Source organism: Austrofundulus limnaeus, unplaced genomic scaffold (assembly GCF_001266775.1).
Source record: "Austrofundulus limnaeus strain Quisiro unplaced genomic scaffold, Austrofundulus_limnaeus-1.0 Scaffold1, whole genome shotgun sequence".
NCBI lineage: Eukaryota > Metazoa > Chordata > Actinopteri > Cyprinodontiformes > Rivulidae > Austrofundulus > Austrofundulus limnaeus.
This window is the reverse complement of record NW_013952403.1, coordinates 535,811-551,676: the sequence shown is the minus strand read 5'-3', so window position 1 is coordinate 551,676 and position 15,866 is coordinate 535,811. Positions and strand designations below refer to the sequence as shown.

General features: G+C 40.7%; 1 protein-coding gene across 1 annotated transcript in view; it reads right to left on the bottom strand.

Moving 5' to 3' along the window:
• The window catches only part of wu:fb13g09 (multidrug resistance-associated protein 5), a gene marked incomplete at its 5' end in the record, with an annotated part of 27,659 nt that extends 12,011 nt beyond the window's left edge, over nt 1-15,648 (bottom strand). The window contains 16 exon segments of the mRNA XM_014003751.1: nt 540-686; nt 1,081-1,265; nt 1,394-1,505; nt 1,787-1,912; nt 3,113-3,316; nt 3,420-3,492; nt 3,601-3,725; nt 3,877-3,948; nt 4,037-4,387; nt 5,118-5,225; nt 5,981-6,129; nt 7,287-7,434; nt 9,503-9,676; nt 9,927-10,160; nt 10,786-10,933; nt 15,493-15,648. Of these exon segments, the coding sequence (XP_013859205.1) occupies nt 540-686; nt 1,081-1,265; nt 1,394-1,505; nt 1,787-1,912; nt 3,113-3,316; nt 3,420-3,492; nt 3,601-3,725; nt 3,877-3,948; nt 4,037-4,387; nt 5,118-5,225; nt 5,981-6,129; nt 7,287-7,434; nt 9,503-9,676; nt 9,927-10,160; nt 10,786-10,933; nt 15,493-15,648 (2,512 nt within the window).
• Between the last annotated feature and the right edge of the window lie 218 nt (nt 15,649-15,866).

Sequence of the window (15,866 nt, the reverse complement as noted above, 5' to 3'; positions counted from 1 at the left end):
GAAAATATTACAATATTAAAGAACTGTTCTTGTTAATTTGATGAAAACATTTTAAATTTCCAGTGCACTCACATCAGAATAACTTATAGATTTGTTGTTAGARTAATCGATTAATCAAAAAAATAATCGTTAGATTAATCGATTAGAAAATAATCGTTTGGTACAGCACTACAATTTTAAGTGGCATGCATTAACGTAGGGGGATAACCTCTGCAGTGCTGTCAGGATGGGTTAGTGTGGGGAAAAATATGAAAAAAAAGGATGCACACCCGAGGGGGGCGGTGACATGAATGAGCACATATTCACAGACGACTGATGCAGCCTTTGTAAAGCTATGAGGAGCAGCAATGGACAAAATACGAAATGGATTTGGCCTGCRGCTATTTTCCATTATAGCGCTGCAACCACGAGAGCATGAAAAAAGGACAATTAGGGGGCAGCACTTAACTGTAAAGCACYAATAATATATCTGATTTTTGTATCACTTTGAGGCCCATTAGGAGGGAAAAGGACAAAGCGAGTAATGGAAAGATGCTTACCTTCACAAACACCAGCCCTCTCACCGTCTTCAGAAGCAACGCGGCTCCCATGGAGATGACATAAACAGTTGAGTAATACTGAATATGAGGGTTGAGCCTCATGCTGGTGCTCATCAATGTTTCGTTCCCCGAGATTAATGATGTGTTCTGAGGGCAGATGGAACAACAAATTACAAAGCATGAGGGGRAAAAAAATGGAAACACTCCCTGTTTGCCTTTTAATGAAACTGAGAAAAGCACACTTTGGCTTCGGCAAAAAGTACATTAAAATCAGTCAGTCTGGTGACGTTTACTATTCCAAGCACATCCCTCAACGGCGCTGGCTGCCTGCTTTGCCGCGCATCTGTTTCTCAGCCGCTTGTGCTCGTTTTTAATTAAGTTTACTGAGATGCTGTTACTTTTTTAATCATGCACATTCAGATTAATGCTCAGTCTGCTGCCACAACTCACTGAAGCAAAGTAGTTATTTTTCTTTTGGGAGCCGAGCACRCACTAAAGAGAGGCGTCCTTTACATTGAAGCAGGATCTTCTCCCAGCTTACCCCGCTGCCCTGCCTGATCCAGTAGCTTAGCCACCAGTTACTGAAGGCTATGCTGCCTGTCGTCAAGAGGAAGAAGAGAGCGTTGATGACGAAGACTACTGGACCTCCTGCTGCTTTGATGTATGCTTTATACACAGGCCAGGCGACTGCACCGGAACCTTTTTCTTCAGCTTTCATCAGTTGCTCTGAATACGAGACAGGAAATCAAGAAAAGGACTTTACTTCTGAAACAAAATAACAGTCATTCCTGTGTGTATAATAATAATAATAATAATAATAATTATGATAATAATAAAATGACAAGCTTTCACACCTCTGTTCTTGCTTTCCACCTTTGGTTTGACCTTGACAACATCAGCAGCACCGTCAGCCTTTTTTGTGTCTTCCTTTCGCTGTTTGTTTTTTAAATTTTCTTTAACCAGATTCTGCAAGACACAAAACATCCTCAAATCAGAACAGCCTTAACGGCACCCTGAATTTAAACAGAGCTGTAAGCGCTGGAGTCTTTTCTCGGCTCACCGGTGAATCAATTCGCACATAAATAATGAAAGGCCTTGTATATATTAACATTTCCCTGCTATTGGGGGCCCGTCTATCTGCTCTCATGAATTATTCAGCCTGTAATGTTCAATGTTACAGTGTAGCGGGGCCAAAGATCCTTTATTCAAAAGAGCTGTCTTTGTTCCTCGTGTGCCCCTGGCCTTACCTCCTGTTGCATGCTGTTGAATAGGGTGGCATAGTCACGCTCTTTACCCATTAGATGTGCATGGGTGCCGTGCTCGGCAATCTGCCCGTCCTTCATCAGGATCACATCATCACACTCGGGCAGGAACTAAAAATGGAACAGACCGTTTTTTTTAAAGGCAGAATGTCGAGGATCATATTTATAGACATTTTTGAGTCATATAATTTTGAGCAGTAAATATTCTATTTAGGGAAGCAAATTGCAGCCGATATCGATATCCGATATTATTATTGGCATTATGGCCGATAACCGATAGTTACCAGTATTACACAAACACACAAATTATTTATATGCATATAAGCACAAATACACTTTTTTCGATACCGTAAATAAACGACCAGACCTCTGACATGGCTCTCTACTTTAGTTATTACTGGCTGTGCAGCGTCACTAACTCTATTATGATCAAACAGATTCCACACGACCAACCATTTCCCCTCCCGAAACAGAGACACAAAGCTAAAAGTGGGAAATTAATATCAGATGTTAATATCGGCCCAGTTTTACTTATTCTAAAAAATGATTGATATCAGCCGATACAGATCTTATAGACAATATATCCTGCATCCCTGATTCTATTAGTAGATTCATTTTTGGTTTAGAACAGGATGTTCTGTGAATTTAGGAAGTTAAAGCAACTAAAAAAAACAAACAAAAGCTGGGCATAGAATTTTTTTTAAAATCACGGTTAATCTGGATAATTTTTTTGGGGGGAACGATTACTCTACTATGGCTGAATGTGTAGGTTTGTATGTTGCAATACACTATGTGTGACATACTACGTACATTTTTATTGTGTTTTCCACAGAACCCTCCCTCCGTTTGTTACGTTGGTTTTAAATTTAAGTGATATTTTGGACTCGAACTTCTCCGGTGGTAAGACAGCTCGGTGTTGTGGCGCGTACAGATAATTTTACTTCCTTCCAGTCCGCCTTCAGGAAGAGTTTAAAAATAAAAATGACACAAAGAATCCAGGGACTTCCGCCATGTTTCTGTCTGCCATGTAACGGCTCAACGTCAAAGGCTCTTATTGGTTGAGGCATGCAGTGATGCTCATCTAAAGCCAATAATAATCAAGATACCACCCACACGCTGCGACCACTGGGTTTGTGTGTGTGTTTGTGTGAACAGAGATAAATATAAATAAATAACTGCTTTAATGCACATTAAGAAAATTATCGCCATTAACGTCAAAGTGATAATAACGCATTAACATTCCCATACATTAAAAAATAACATAAGTAATTTATAGTTTCTAACATTGGAAATTTTACAGTTAATCCTGACCTGCAGCTGGTGTGTTACAAAGAGCACCGTCTTCCCCTTAGCTGCCCCTCGAATGGCTCTGTTGAAGATATGGGAACCCACACAAGCATCGACAGCACTGAGCGGGTCGTCCAGGAGAAGCACGGGCCGCTCGCTGTAGAGCGCACGAGCCAGGCTCACTCTCTGACGCTGCCCTCCGCTCAGGTTGGCACCCCGCTCCCCAATCTAGAAAACAAATAAGTGCTTGATGGCATTTGGGAAATCAAAACTCACAGCTGTGATAGCTTGGAACTGAAAAGCAAAACAAAAACAAAAACAAAGAACAAACCTCTGTCATGTCTCCATATGGAAGCTCTGCGAGATCTTGCAGAAGGCAGCATGCTTCCAGCACAGCGTTGTATCTGGTGAGGAAAAATATGAATCAAACAAAACACAGAAATCCTGTAACTAACCACGTTTAGGAAAATTTTGGGTTTTGTTTTTTTTGTTCATGCAAACAATGATCTTACTTGTCTGAGTCATACGCATTTCCAAACAGGATGTTCTCCCTTAATGAGTCATTAAGAATCCAGGCATGTTGGGATACATAAGCAAAGCCACCACTTACAGCCACTTTGCCTTCTACTAGAGTCATCTGCAACACAAAAACACAAAGACGGACGCAAACGGAATATCAAAACCGTAGGTTGTTCAGTAATTCAGTATGTGAACAATGCAGGGAAAGCTGTCTTTGTTCTGTTTCAAAAAGAAAATTAAATGGAGAGTATTGATGAACTGAATCTGACCTGTCCAAGTAAAGCAGACAGAAGAGAGCTCTTTCCACTCCCGACACCTCCACAGATTCCAACCAGAGAACCCTTAAAGAGAAATCACATAATGCAGGTTGGAGCTTCTTTAAATATGTGCAAACCGTATTCCTGATTTTGCACGTTTAGTTTGTGTTACCCTCTTGATTCGCAGATTAATGCGGTGTAAGGTCTTGTGCAGCGGCGGCCGGATGCTCTGAGTGGAGGAGATGGTGCTTTGTGGGCTCTCCTGCTCCATGTTTGTAAGGAGGCTTTGCCCGTTGGGGCCATCTTTGTTTTCCTTGCTGCTTTCTGTGGAAATGTACAGGCTCAGCTTCTCCCTGCGCAGCACACGTTTGATCCCTCCGCGCTTCTTGGGAGGTGGGTTGGACTTCGTAGCCGGCGAGCTGGCCTTCTCCCAGGCCAGCGTGGCGTCCTGAAACTCCACAGAATTACTCGGGTCCTCGGTTTTTGCCAAAATCATCTCTCTGTCGGTCATCATGAAGAGCCTCTGTGGAGTCGTGCAGGACGGATTAGACGTTTAATTTTGACTACGCAATGTGATGAGAAAACTTTCAAAATTTATTCAACGTTCTGCTCACAAAAAGGAAAGCTGTCTTTTCTTTCATGGATGATTAAAATCAATCCAGGAAAATCTGAAAGTGTGGTTTAACATGCTCGACGTTATGTAATGACATTCTGCCAGCGCAACCACAAGTGAATTAGAGAGCCTAATTCTTAAAGTACAGTCTGGCCTCTTCTTAAGCTCATCTGTATCTTATTATTCAGTACATGTGCACAATCTCGCAAGAGCTCAAGTCTTTTGGTACATCCTTGGCAGAAAATCATGCTTACTTAACCCTGGCTGGCTCTGTGAAACTTCTCCCACCAGCAYGCGACTTTTTACCATGTGTTGGGAAACTAAATATCAAAAATGCCAGCATGCGGTGTGGGTGGAAAGGTCTTTAGCAACAGGATCACCTTTTCATCTGCTCTGAGCAGGTTAGAACCTGCTTGCCAATTCTCATACTGTGTTCACATTCAGAGTCTATTTTAGTTTGCTGACCTATAAAAAGTGGATTTAATTTAACAAGACAGATAAAGTTTTTAACAAGGCTGGAATGTCAAAAAATCTGTAATGTGTCAAAACACAAAAAGACSATCTTGAATGACATTAAATACAAACTGCTGTTATTTAAAATGGAATATATATATTTAAGAAAGCTTTCTGTGTTTCTCACCTGAAATCTTTTGACTGCAACAGCTCCTTCTGACAGCGACCTCACAGCCAGAGGCGTGACTTTCAGAGCAAACGTCATGGAGTTGAAAACAGCAACTACGGTGAAAGCCTGGTGTGAGATGTGCAGGGATGGAGAAAGTTATTTGCCAATATATAGACATTATATATATTTTTTCTAGCTTCTGAATGTAAAACCACTCAGGTTTGTGACAAGTTAAAATCAAAACAAGCAGAAAAATGGAACAATCCGTGTATGGTTGGTTCTTTGGTTTTTCAGATTAAAAAAAATACTATAATTTGTGCTTTTTTACTTTTTATGTTTTAAAACTAAATTTAAAACATTATAATTGCAGAAATAAAAAAGGGTGAGTTTTAGTTTTTATTTTATTTATTTATTTATTTCATTTTAATTTTTTTAGTGCAGTATTTTGGATCATCTGGTGGAACAGGAAATCATAGTCTGAACTCCTGTTGCATTGTAATTTCACTTCACACTTTAAAAACCAAACTTTATGAAATTTTAATCAGGTTGATTTTACGTTTTTACATTTAGATTTTAAAAACAGAAAAACCAAAGTACAACACGGTTCTCTTTAAACACACATATACATACATATACATACATACACACACGGATTTGGTACAAATACAGTATATATAACTATGTAAAATATAACTTTTATAGGGATTTATAAGACATTAATTTAGCCCAGTGGTTCTCAAAGTTAAGGTTGTTATATTGTTTAAAACAATTTAACAGAATAAACCTTTAAAATATGYGAAACACTGCTTTAATATTTCCACTTTAAAACAGTAAATAGAGTCTAAAATGGGTGATTATGGAGACTTTTATTGTTGAAATACCTCAGCTGCAGTCAGGTCATAGCCCAGCGCCATATGAAGGGTAAAGGTGCACACGCTTGCTATCACCACGACAATTGGGGCCACGCCCACCGTGAGACTCTGGACGACCCCAGCTCTCTCCAGGATCCCCCTCTCCTCTGATCGCACCTCTGTAGAGGAGAGGTAAAAAAAAAACAGAGAGATGACTAAGAGAAAAGAAATGCATAAAACCAAAGTGAGGGTTGCGTAACTCCCAAAGTGTTCTCAGACAAACAGTCAATCAACAGCATCACCACAGGCATTTAGGAGTGTGCATAAAACAGAYACAAGAAAAAGACAGCTAGAGCCTCCTTACTGAAAGAGGCTTTAAAACCTGCTGAGCTTTGATAACTCTCCAAGCCTGATGCCCAAATACTGACCCCTTTGACCATGTTTGTATCTTTTAAATGCATGTGCTGTGGCTGCTTTTTTAACCCAGAACACTGGATGCAAACACGGGAACAAAAAGCTCAAGCATCTTAAGCCTCAACAACACAGCATGTGAAATATGAGAACTCCCTCCTCCCGGTGCATCTTATTCCCCACATGGATTCCCTGTAGATAGTTGCTGTGTGAACTACAAAGAATGAGTCATACATCCTGGGCAAAAACCCTGATCAGCCATGTAATAGAGATACTAATTGAAAGGAATGGCTCTCTAACCCTTCAGGCTCATTGGTAATTAAACTGAATACCAATTATTTATCACTGTAATGGCTTATCACAGAACAGCAGTAGAACAGAGTCCCACCTGATTCATTCAGAGAATAAGTGGGAAAAAAGATCCTTACTTACGACAGCGGGGCTTATATTAAAGAAAGGCCACTGCTTCAGAGATAAGTACAGCTTTGACAGAAATCCAAAGTATCATAGGGCCTGAAACTCTCTGTAAATTAACCTTGAAGACAATGAATTTATGGTGATGATTTTGCCCTTTTTCTCCCGTCAGCAGATTATTTGCAGGTGACAGGTTATCAGACAAAGTGACCCAATTTTCTCAGTGTATCGAGAAACAGAAAATCACAAAAGCACTAAAAAGAATTAGGTTCTTGAGAAAATTGTCAGCTTTTCATGACAAAAGCTGAGCATTCCTTGAAGTTGCTGTGCAGCTTCCATGACTGCTTTATGCTGAGAGATGATGATGTTAAATTGTAGATGTCTCCAACGATTCCTTTCTGATAATTTTCTTAAATTTGTGCAGTAAATACTGTTGTATTTAGCTGACAGATCACCTTGATCTTCAGCAACAGGCCATAAMAGACATTGTATGTATTGCTGAGTCACTCACTGTGAATGTTCTGTGCAAAGGCGTCTTCCCAGCAGTACATCTTGATGAACTTTATGCAGGTCAAGATCTCGTTCATGAGCCTCACGCGCCGGTCAGTGACCGCCACGCACTTCTTGCGGAAATACGCCGTCAGCCTCGACGCCAGCATCTGTCCAGACGGCAACARGAGGAAATGGTGACAAAATGAGCGGCTTGAGAGGAAATGAAAGCAGACGTGATCCCGTTAGCTTTGCTGCGTGTCTGTTGAGAGTACCAGAATGAAAAAAACCACTTTTTTCTCATTTACACCACATTACCTGGCTGCCAGGCTGTGCCTCAGGTGTAATTTGTTTAGTTTGAAAATAACAGCTGTAAAACTGAAAAGCATTTATTAGCAACAAAATGATGCTGCTTTTAAAAACTGCTGATGGGATCCTTTTATGGCTTGAATTATCATTTTGAACAGATGACTAAATTGTTTTCTACAAACTAAATTTTATTAAGAAAATAATGAGTCAGCAACAACAACATTTGCCACTGAATACTATCTTCAATTTGGTTGTCTGTGCATAAATATAAAAACATTTATTCCTTTTAAGAATCACATCACCTAATGCCTTTCAAACCAGTTTTAATTTAAGATGGTCGCCATAGCTACAGCTCATGAAATGCGTTAAGCGCAGCATGCTGCATCCAAACTGCCGAAATCGGATCATATAGTTTCACGACAAAAATGGCATCATTCTGTCCGCATTGTCGACATTTTGGCACCTTCTTGTCACAACCAACAGGCCAAACTCTTTACCCACTCCACATAAGAACTTATTGTGTGATTGGTCAGACGTTCGTGGGAGTGTTTGTTGTGCTGAAAGTGCTCGGATGCTGCATTTTGCTTCAACCACTCGCTTAAAAAAAAAACTACTTGCTTCCAGAAGCCATGTTGTAGACTACCTGGAAAAGACATTTATAAAGAGAGTTAAATGGCAAGAAACTCATGGATGGAGATAAAACAGATGTGTTTTTTTTTTTTTTGCACGGAGGAATCCGTTTGATTAAAACTGTGGAGCTTTAACTGTGATAGAGTTGTGAACAAATAACGGTGGGTTACGGGTCTTGGATTTCATTTCCGCATTGTGGACTCCAGCCGAAAGAAACCCCATGCAGTGATGTCTACCGCAGCAGGAGGGGTTTCCCAGGAGCTCGGCACAATGTATCAGGGGCTATGGACGGTGTGTGTGAATTGCCACCTCTCGCTACCTAAGCAGAGCTACAAGCCTCATCAAGGACCCATCCCACCCCAGCAATCACCTGTTTAACCTGCTAACCTCGGGGCTGATGGTACGGCTCACACAAAACCCGAACAAAGAGGCTCGGAAACAGCTTCTTCCCAAGAGCCATCAGGGGACTGAGCATTAAAAACCGGAACTGAACAATAAAATAAAATAAATGGCAACCAACATTCAATTTTTCGACCCTTGTGCAATACAAAATGTGTGCAATATATCAAGTGAAATATTCTCAGGAACATCTCTAATGTGCAATATAACAAGCAATGTAGCAGAATACAGAAACTCTTTGATTTCTCTTTTTTGTTAGTGCACATTTTTTGTCTTAATTTGATTTGAACTTGTCTATTGTATTGTATTTTATTCTCTCCTAAAGTTATTTTATCGTGTCTTAAAAAAAACAAGCACCTTGGAGCAGCAAACCCAATTTCATTGTAATGCAAATTATAATGACAATAAAGGCGATTCTGATTCTGATTCTGAAAACGAAAGCCAAACAACAACGTGACTGCGTGTTGTCCGGTCGGCTGCCGAGTGACCATACTGTAGCCTTAAATGCTCAGAGGATGTGTGACTCGAGATTACTTGCTAAGATGTTGGTCCAACATCTCACAAAACATTTTTCAAACGGACAAATAGGGTTAATGCCAACATTCRAAACAAAAGACAGTCATTTTTGTGTTTGATAATGTTGCTTAGCTGTGATTTTGAATTGATTTACTCCAAAAGTTCAGCAGTTCTGAGGGTTTCTTACAGATTTATCCACTGGTGAGATATTTTAATAGTACAAACCAACACACACAGGCAAAAACTCCACTTTCACTTTTAGCAGCAGGTGATAACTGCACTCTACTGGTCACAATAATTTACTCTTCAAAAATCCTGACAGACAGAAATTCACATTTTCTACTGTTTTAACTCTGTTTCAGAGGTTCTGTGCAGGAGTCCTACCATGGTGGGGTAGAAAAAGATGAAAATAGCCGATCCCAGCAGCGCTGTGGGGCCCAGGAAGTACGCAGTATAAGAAAGACCAAGTAGCCCCACCAAAGGGCCCCCAGCCAGGAGACAGCCCACTGATGCTGCTTCATACAGCCGCTGGCCATCACTGCAGCACATGTTGATCAACTAGGAGGGAAACAGTGGTTTATACACAAATTAGACTTGAAAATCTCTAAAAAGATAAACAAGACAAATACCACCATAAAGACTACAGAAGCAATTTTACAAATTATTTTTATGTTTAATCATCCTCTTAATCCTTATGAAAACTCATTTATCTAGTAGGAAGTAATGAATAAGTTGAAATGAAATCCATCTTGTTTATCTTTGRGGATCATTTTCAGAGATGAGTCCACTTCTGGGTCAGGTCACCTACCTCTCCTGGACTGATGTCTTTGGTGCTCCGCAGGCGGAGGATCTTCTGGAAGGCAAAAGTAAGAGCCGCGCCTCGCAGGCGTGCAGACGTGCGGTAGTTGACGGCCCACATGAGCGCCAGGGACCAGGAGCGCATCAGTTCCATGAGGAAGATCCCGACTACCAGGGGCAAGCCGTACCACACAGAACTCTGTGARCTCTGGCAGTACTCCAGGAGAGCTCGAACCAGCAGCGCCTGAACGGTGAGGACCAGAACCAGGTGAAAACGAAGGCAACTCAACAAGAAAAGAACAGAGAGCAWATACATACAGTGGCATGGAGAAGATAAAGAAAATGAAGGAAACAAAGGGAGATTACAAGGAAACGTTACCTTTGAAAGGAAAAATACACTCAGTACCATTTTGTTAGCTAAAGTAGACAGGAAAGTCAGACCATTGCTTCACTGAGTAAAGTTTAAATCCAGTTAATGCTGTTAGATGTGGGCACATCGAATACCAAAGCTTCACAATAAACTGCTCAGAGAAAATGKAACAATGCAGCAAACTCAAAAATACAATCAAACTGGAACTTTTGGATTTAGAAATATGCACTTCTGAATATTTGCTGTGACACTTATCCAAGGGCATTTTGAAAAAAAAAATCAAAATGTTCTGCAGAATGCACTTGAGTATAAGAAAAGAACAAATTTGAGCTTTCCTTTCAAAGGCTTGAAAGCATCTTTATGTTTCCTTTTAAACATCCAGTCTGGCATGGAATGAGATGAAACGATCTGAAGCGAATGCACAAACAAGCAAGTGTTCGTACTCGAGGCCAAAATCAGCTGGACAAAAGAGAGAAGAGAAGATCTGAGCAGGACTCACGGGCCCAACGAAGCCTGCCACCATTGTCAGGAGCAGAGAGAAGATGGCCACCAGCATGCGGGTTTGGCAAAACCTCCAGAAGACCCTCGTCAGGGACGCCCCATCTCGCCCACGTCTCTTCAGCTCATCGCGCCACAAAGATTCAAGTCTGAAACCAAAAAAAAATGTGAAAAAGCTCAAAACATGACAAATAAAGACCTAACATCAAATCAGACCATTTCCTCTCCTTGTCAYATGGGTTCTGTGCAAAGTGCTCCTGTATTGCCAGTTATCAGTATGTAAAAGTTGGCCTTTATGAAGGGCAAAATTATAATAAATAAAAAGTATATTTTATGTATTCCTCCTAAATTATGTAAAAGCAGTTTATCAGACTGCCCAGAAGCACAATGAGAGGTATAAACAACCTGACAGGCAATCATTCTAATTAAAAAACCACTAGAGAAAAATTAAGGCAAGGCAGAGTGATAATAATGTAAAGGTGACCTCCAATATACAATCATGAATGATGCATCACATAATTAGGAYGAGAAAGGTAGCGAACATGTTAAAGACGTGCTAATGTACTTCTATTGCTGCATAATGCTTCTTCAAGTGGATAAATATCTTGTTGGCCAAATGCTTCCTGGCTAATGAGTCTATAACGCAACAGCAGAGCAGCTGCAGAAAGTAATTTAGGCCCAAAYGACTTTATTAAAAACGTATCAGAGATAGACAGAGCATTAAGCCAACTACACTCTCACATTGTCTGATAATTACTTCTTGGGAGTCAAATGGTGCTAAATTTAGGAAATTACAATTAAACAGCAGCCCAGAGCTGCACAGCCACATCTCCAATYGGTTCAAGTGGGAGAGAAAATACTGAAGCCATGCGCACAAATTTTTGTTTTAATTAACGAAATTAAAGTGCCCGTGACATCAAATTTTTGTGACAAATATGAACGCACTTTTGGAAAGATAACACGGATAACATATTGCAAAAGCAATTTTACACGACTGAGATGAACAGTTGTTGAGATGTTTGCATGTGAAGTAACAGGAAGTGATGTCAAAGGGGAATATCTGCATTTAAACAGAGCTTTGCTACAATGGCTAACAACACAGACAGCAGGGGAATTTTCTGATGTTTCTTTAGATCATTTTTGTCCCTATAAGACAGAKATGAAGAAAAGTCAGAGTACAAAAAGTATTGTTTTAATAAACAAGGACCAGGGAGTTTTCTTTCTTAAAGAGTTCCCCTTTGACGTCACTTCCTGTTTCACTTTAGATGAGCCAAGTTCAAAGGAAAATATGCCAGTTATGTGACAAAATGGGTTAAATCATGTGTTTTAGGCCAATTTTCCTAAATATGAAGAGCTTTTCTTTGACTTTTTGTATTTGAAGGATAGGCATGTCACAGGAACTTTGAAAAAATAAAAAGCATTGCATTGCTTTGACCATCCCAAATATCATTTTACAAGCTCCTTGATGCAACACTAGATCTTTGGAGTGTTAATAGGGCATGTGTAAATAAGAACAAAACAACAACAATTTGGGCTGAAAAGGAGGAAATATTTGCTTTTAAGCGGGGAATGAAATGTTCCTAACAGCCTCCAGCCAGATGGCAAACAGAGCTGATGTTTCAGGATTGTGTTGGCCAGAACATCGCGTTCGAGGCTCGCACCTCACCGAGCACCAACAAGTGTCAACTCTCCCAGGGTGCTTTTCCAATTTTCTGCTTTGCATCAGGGTTGCATAACCGTTCTTTGCAATGTGAGACGCGACATAAAGCCCCCCCTTGCCGTCTCCAGCATCCACCCATGACAGCGTGACAGCTTTGTGCTCCTTTTATTGGTTCTTTTTTTTCTGTTTGCTCTTTAACACACATAAAGCAGCAGCGGCAGCAATAAACCAGACCTCGAGCCACAATCTTTCAGCAGGATAAGTCCCTGACAGCCCACACAGTTGTCAGCAGACAGAAGACAACTTCCTCAAATAGTCACCCACTTCTGTACAGCCGAGTCATGGCACAGAGATGTGACAGAACATGACTAATGGAAAAACTATTGGTTTTCTTTTCAGAGAGTGAGCATCTAAATGGCTCTTAATAGGCTTATTGTAAGACCTGATAGTTCATTCAGTAAATTAAAGCGCTGCCTTTTCTTAAACTGTGATTTGGCAGGCCGACAGAGACAGTCAATGACAGCTAATTATAGTGAAGAGGACGCACTTGGTGCTACAGGTGGGGTGTGTGTGTGACATGTGACACACAAGTCAGGCAATGACTCTCGTTTTAAATCTCTAATCCGTTATTCTTAGACCGCCCGGACTGATCCCAGCTCAGTGTTCCTGTTTGCAAAGAGAGATGGGATGGTTTTTGTTTAGGCGTCACTGAACTGACTGAGCCACAGAAACTCACAAACAACACAACAAATGATGGAAATAAAATCTGAGCAAAGTTTCTCTCACTGCAAGCAAGTAAAGTTGTATCTTATCTCCTAAAGGTGACATATCACTAATTTAGGCTTTTTCATTTCTAGATTTTGGTTTCAAAAATTTAAAAGAAGTGAAAAGGAGCTTAAACTTTCTGTGACATGCACATCATTCAATTACAAAAAGTCAAAGAAAACATCTTTATATTTAAGAAACTTGTCATAATACCCATGATTTTACTCATTTTATCATTTAACTAGCATTTTTTCCCTTTGAACTTAGCTCAGCCAAAATGAAACAGGAAGTGACATCAAAGGGAAACTTTAAATAAAGTGACTCTCTGGTCTTTGTTTATTGAAATAATATTATTTGAACTCTGTTTCTTCTTCATATCTTTTTGATAGTGACTCAAAATAATCTAAAGAAACATCAAACTCTTCTCTACTGCCGGTGTTGTCGGCTGTTGTATCAATGCTATGTTCGTGCCGTCATCCCTCTTTGTCATCACTTCCTGTTACTTTAWGCAAATATCTCAACTGTTCCTCTCACATGATTTCTTTTTGCAATATATGATTGTTATCTTTCCAAAAAATGCATTCATTTTTTTTTACAAAAAGTTGATCAGGCACTTTAAARCAAATGTTTAGACACATTTTATATGTCTCCTTCTTTTGTTGTAGAGACCATTGTTTGTTTATWTTCTGCTTGGATTTTGTGGTGGGGACTGAGATGTTTGTTTCCCGTATCGAATAGAATCCATTCTTGCCTCAAACAGTGAAATGTTACCCGTGCCACCGGCTGAACCGTTAGCTCCAAGCACAATCAATACTCTCGCCCCCCACTTGCTCAACAGATGGAGAGGTGGGTCTGTTTTATAAGATTCTGCACTTCTTTTTTTCCTCTCCAAGCATGTCTTTGCTCATTGTGACAAAAAAGTTCCATTTTGACCGCATTAGTCTGCTGAAATTGATTTCAGAATGCATCAGGCCTTCTTGAAGGTCCTTTGCAATGGAGGACTTTGAATTGTAACGATCTTATGAGCAGTTCTGACCGCTGTGGAAATGGCTTCTTATATCCATCTTTGGCTGGATGGRAATTAACTTGTGCTGGGTTCACACGTCAAATTTTGTCCTTCCAACAATCTTAAGGAYGCTCTGATTCTGGTGATGGCTATAGTAAATCTTAGGAGATATTCCTGTCATGTGTGGTGTGTTAAGAGTGATCTAGTCGAGTCGGAAGGACGCCAGGACCGCTCCGATCTCAAATCCCTTGGCTCGACATCCCACTGTGTGTGGTGTTCCCCGAAGACAAACGAGCTCACAGCCTGTGAGTGTGACATGTAGCCAATCAGAAAGCGAGGTGACAGAAACAAGGACGGGAATTCAAAATTTAGAACACAAAACAACAGCCATGGAGCACCAGAAACTCTGGTGGACGTCCAACCCGTCTTTTTGTTTAGTTTTTTTCTCTGGTAAAAACAGTCCACAAACTATCGCCATTGCTTCTTCCTCGTCGGCCATGTTGATTTACTCTGAACTCACGTTTGATCTCGAGAGATCTCACAAGATTTCCTGTCTGACATATGAAAGATTGAGAGTGAAATCTGTTTGYGTGTTRTRTAGAGATGTGATTGATGTTCACGAACGATCCGAATCTTTTGAACGGCTATTTACAATGAACGAYAGGAGCTGAGTCGCACGCAGTAAAGAACCCTTTGTAGTCTTTTTTTTTAAATTCCTCATATAGTCTTTATTTTTTCATCCTTAAATTGCGCCCGATTTGCTTTTTCACTGAAAACAGGAARAGCGGTGGCGTACAGCAGCACAGGGGGGATGAAGGAGGGGGTTTCTGCTTGACAAAACACATGGTTCCACCTACGTAACGTGATGATATCATCACGCACGGCAACGTGATGATGCAACTCGTTCAAAATCGAAAGGCTCTTTCGAATGGCTGTATGAAACAAACTGCTCCTCAAGACCTGGATCCCTTCAAAGAGCCATTTGTCCCATCTTTATTGTGACTGTACACTGTAGGACCAAACCTGTTAAATCTATGATTTTTTATTCTTAWGTATGAGGCCTTTTGGTCTTTGAAAATCAGCCGACGCTTAAAAGCTTGACGTTATTTAACCAACTGAAAGCTGTTGGCCAAGATCTGACAAATCAGCAAATTTATAAATGAGATTATCGTCTCATCTCCCTTCAAACCGCAGTGCCTTGGGTATATATGTTCTACCTCATCACACTACAGCTCACTCTTTAAGATGCGAATCTCAGTGCTGCAAAGTTTCCTCACCTTTGACAGTTAACTGTGGAGGCTTCGTGACAGGACAGTCCCCACACGTCATCCATAGACAAGCTGGACTCCTTGTAGGCCTTCAGTGCCAGCGGAGAGAGCCAGTGCAGAGTCATAAATGAGAAGAGGCCGGCGTTATCGACTGGGTGCTGATGCCTGGAATAGAGCAAGGAGATGTGGGAAATGGGTGAGATGTCCAGAAGTGTGGAGACCCACACAGAGATGTTACGCTGCGGAAGAACCGCAGCGGTGGGGAGCTGAAAAATAAGCGGCGCTCTTTGTTGGCCAGAGTCAATAACAGGTGAGTCACACCTGCGGCGTTTGGAAAGTAGCTTGCACATTCTACACAAAAATCAGAGAGGAGTGTGGGGGGG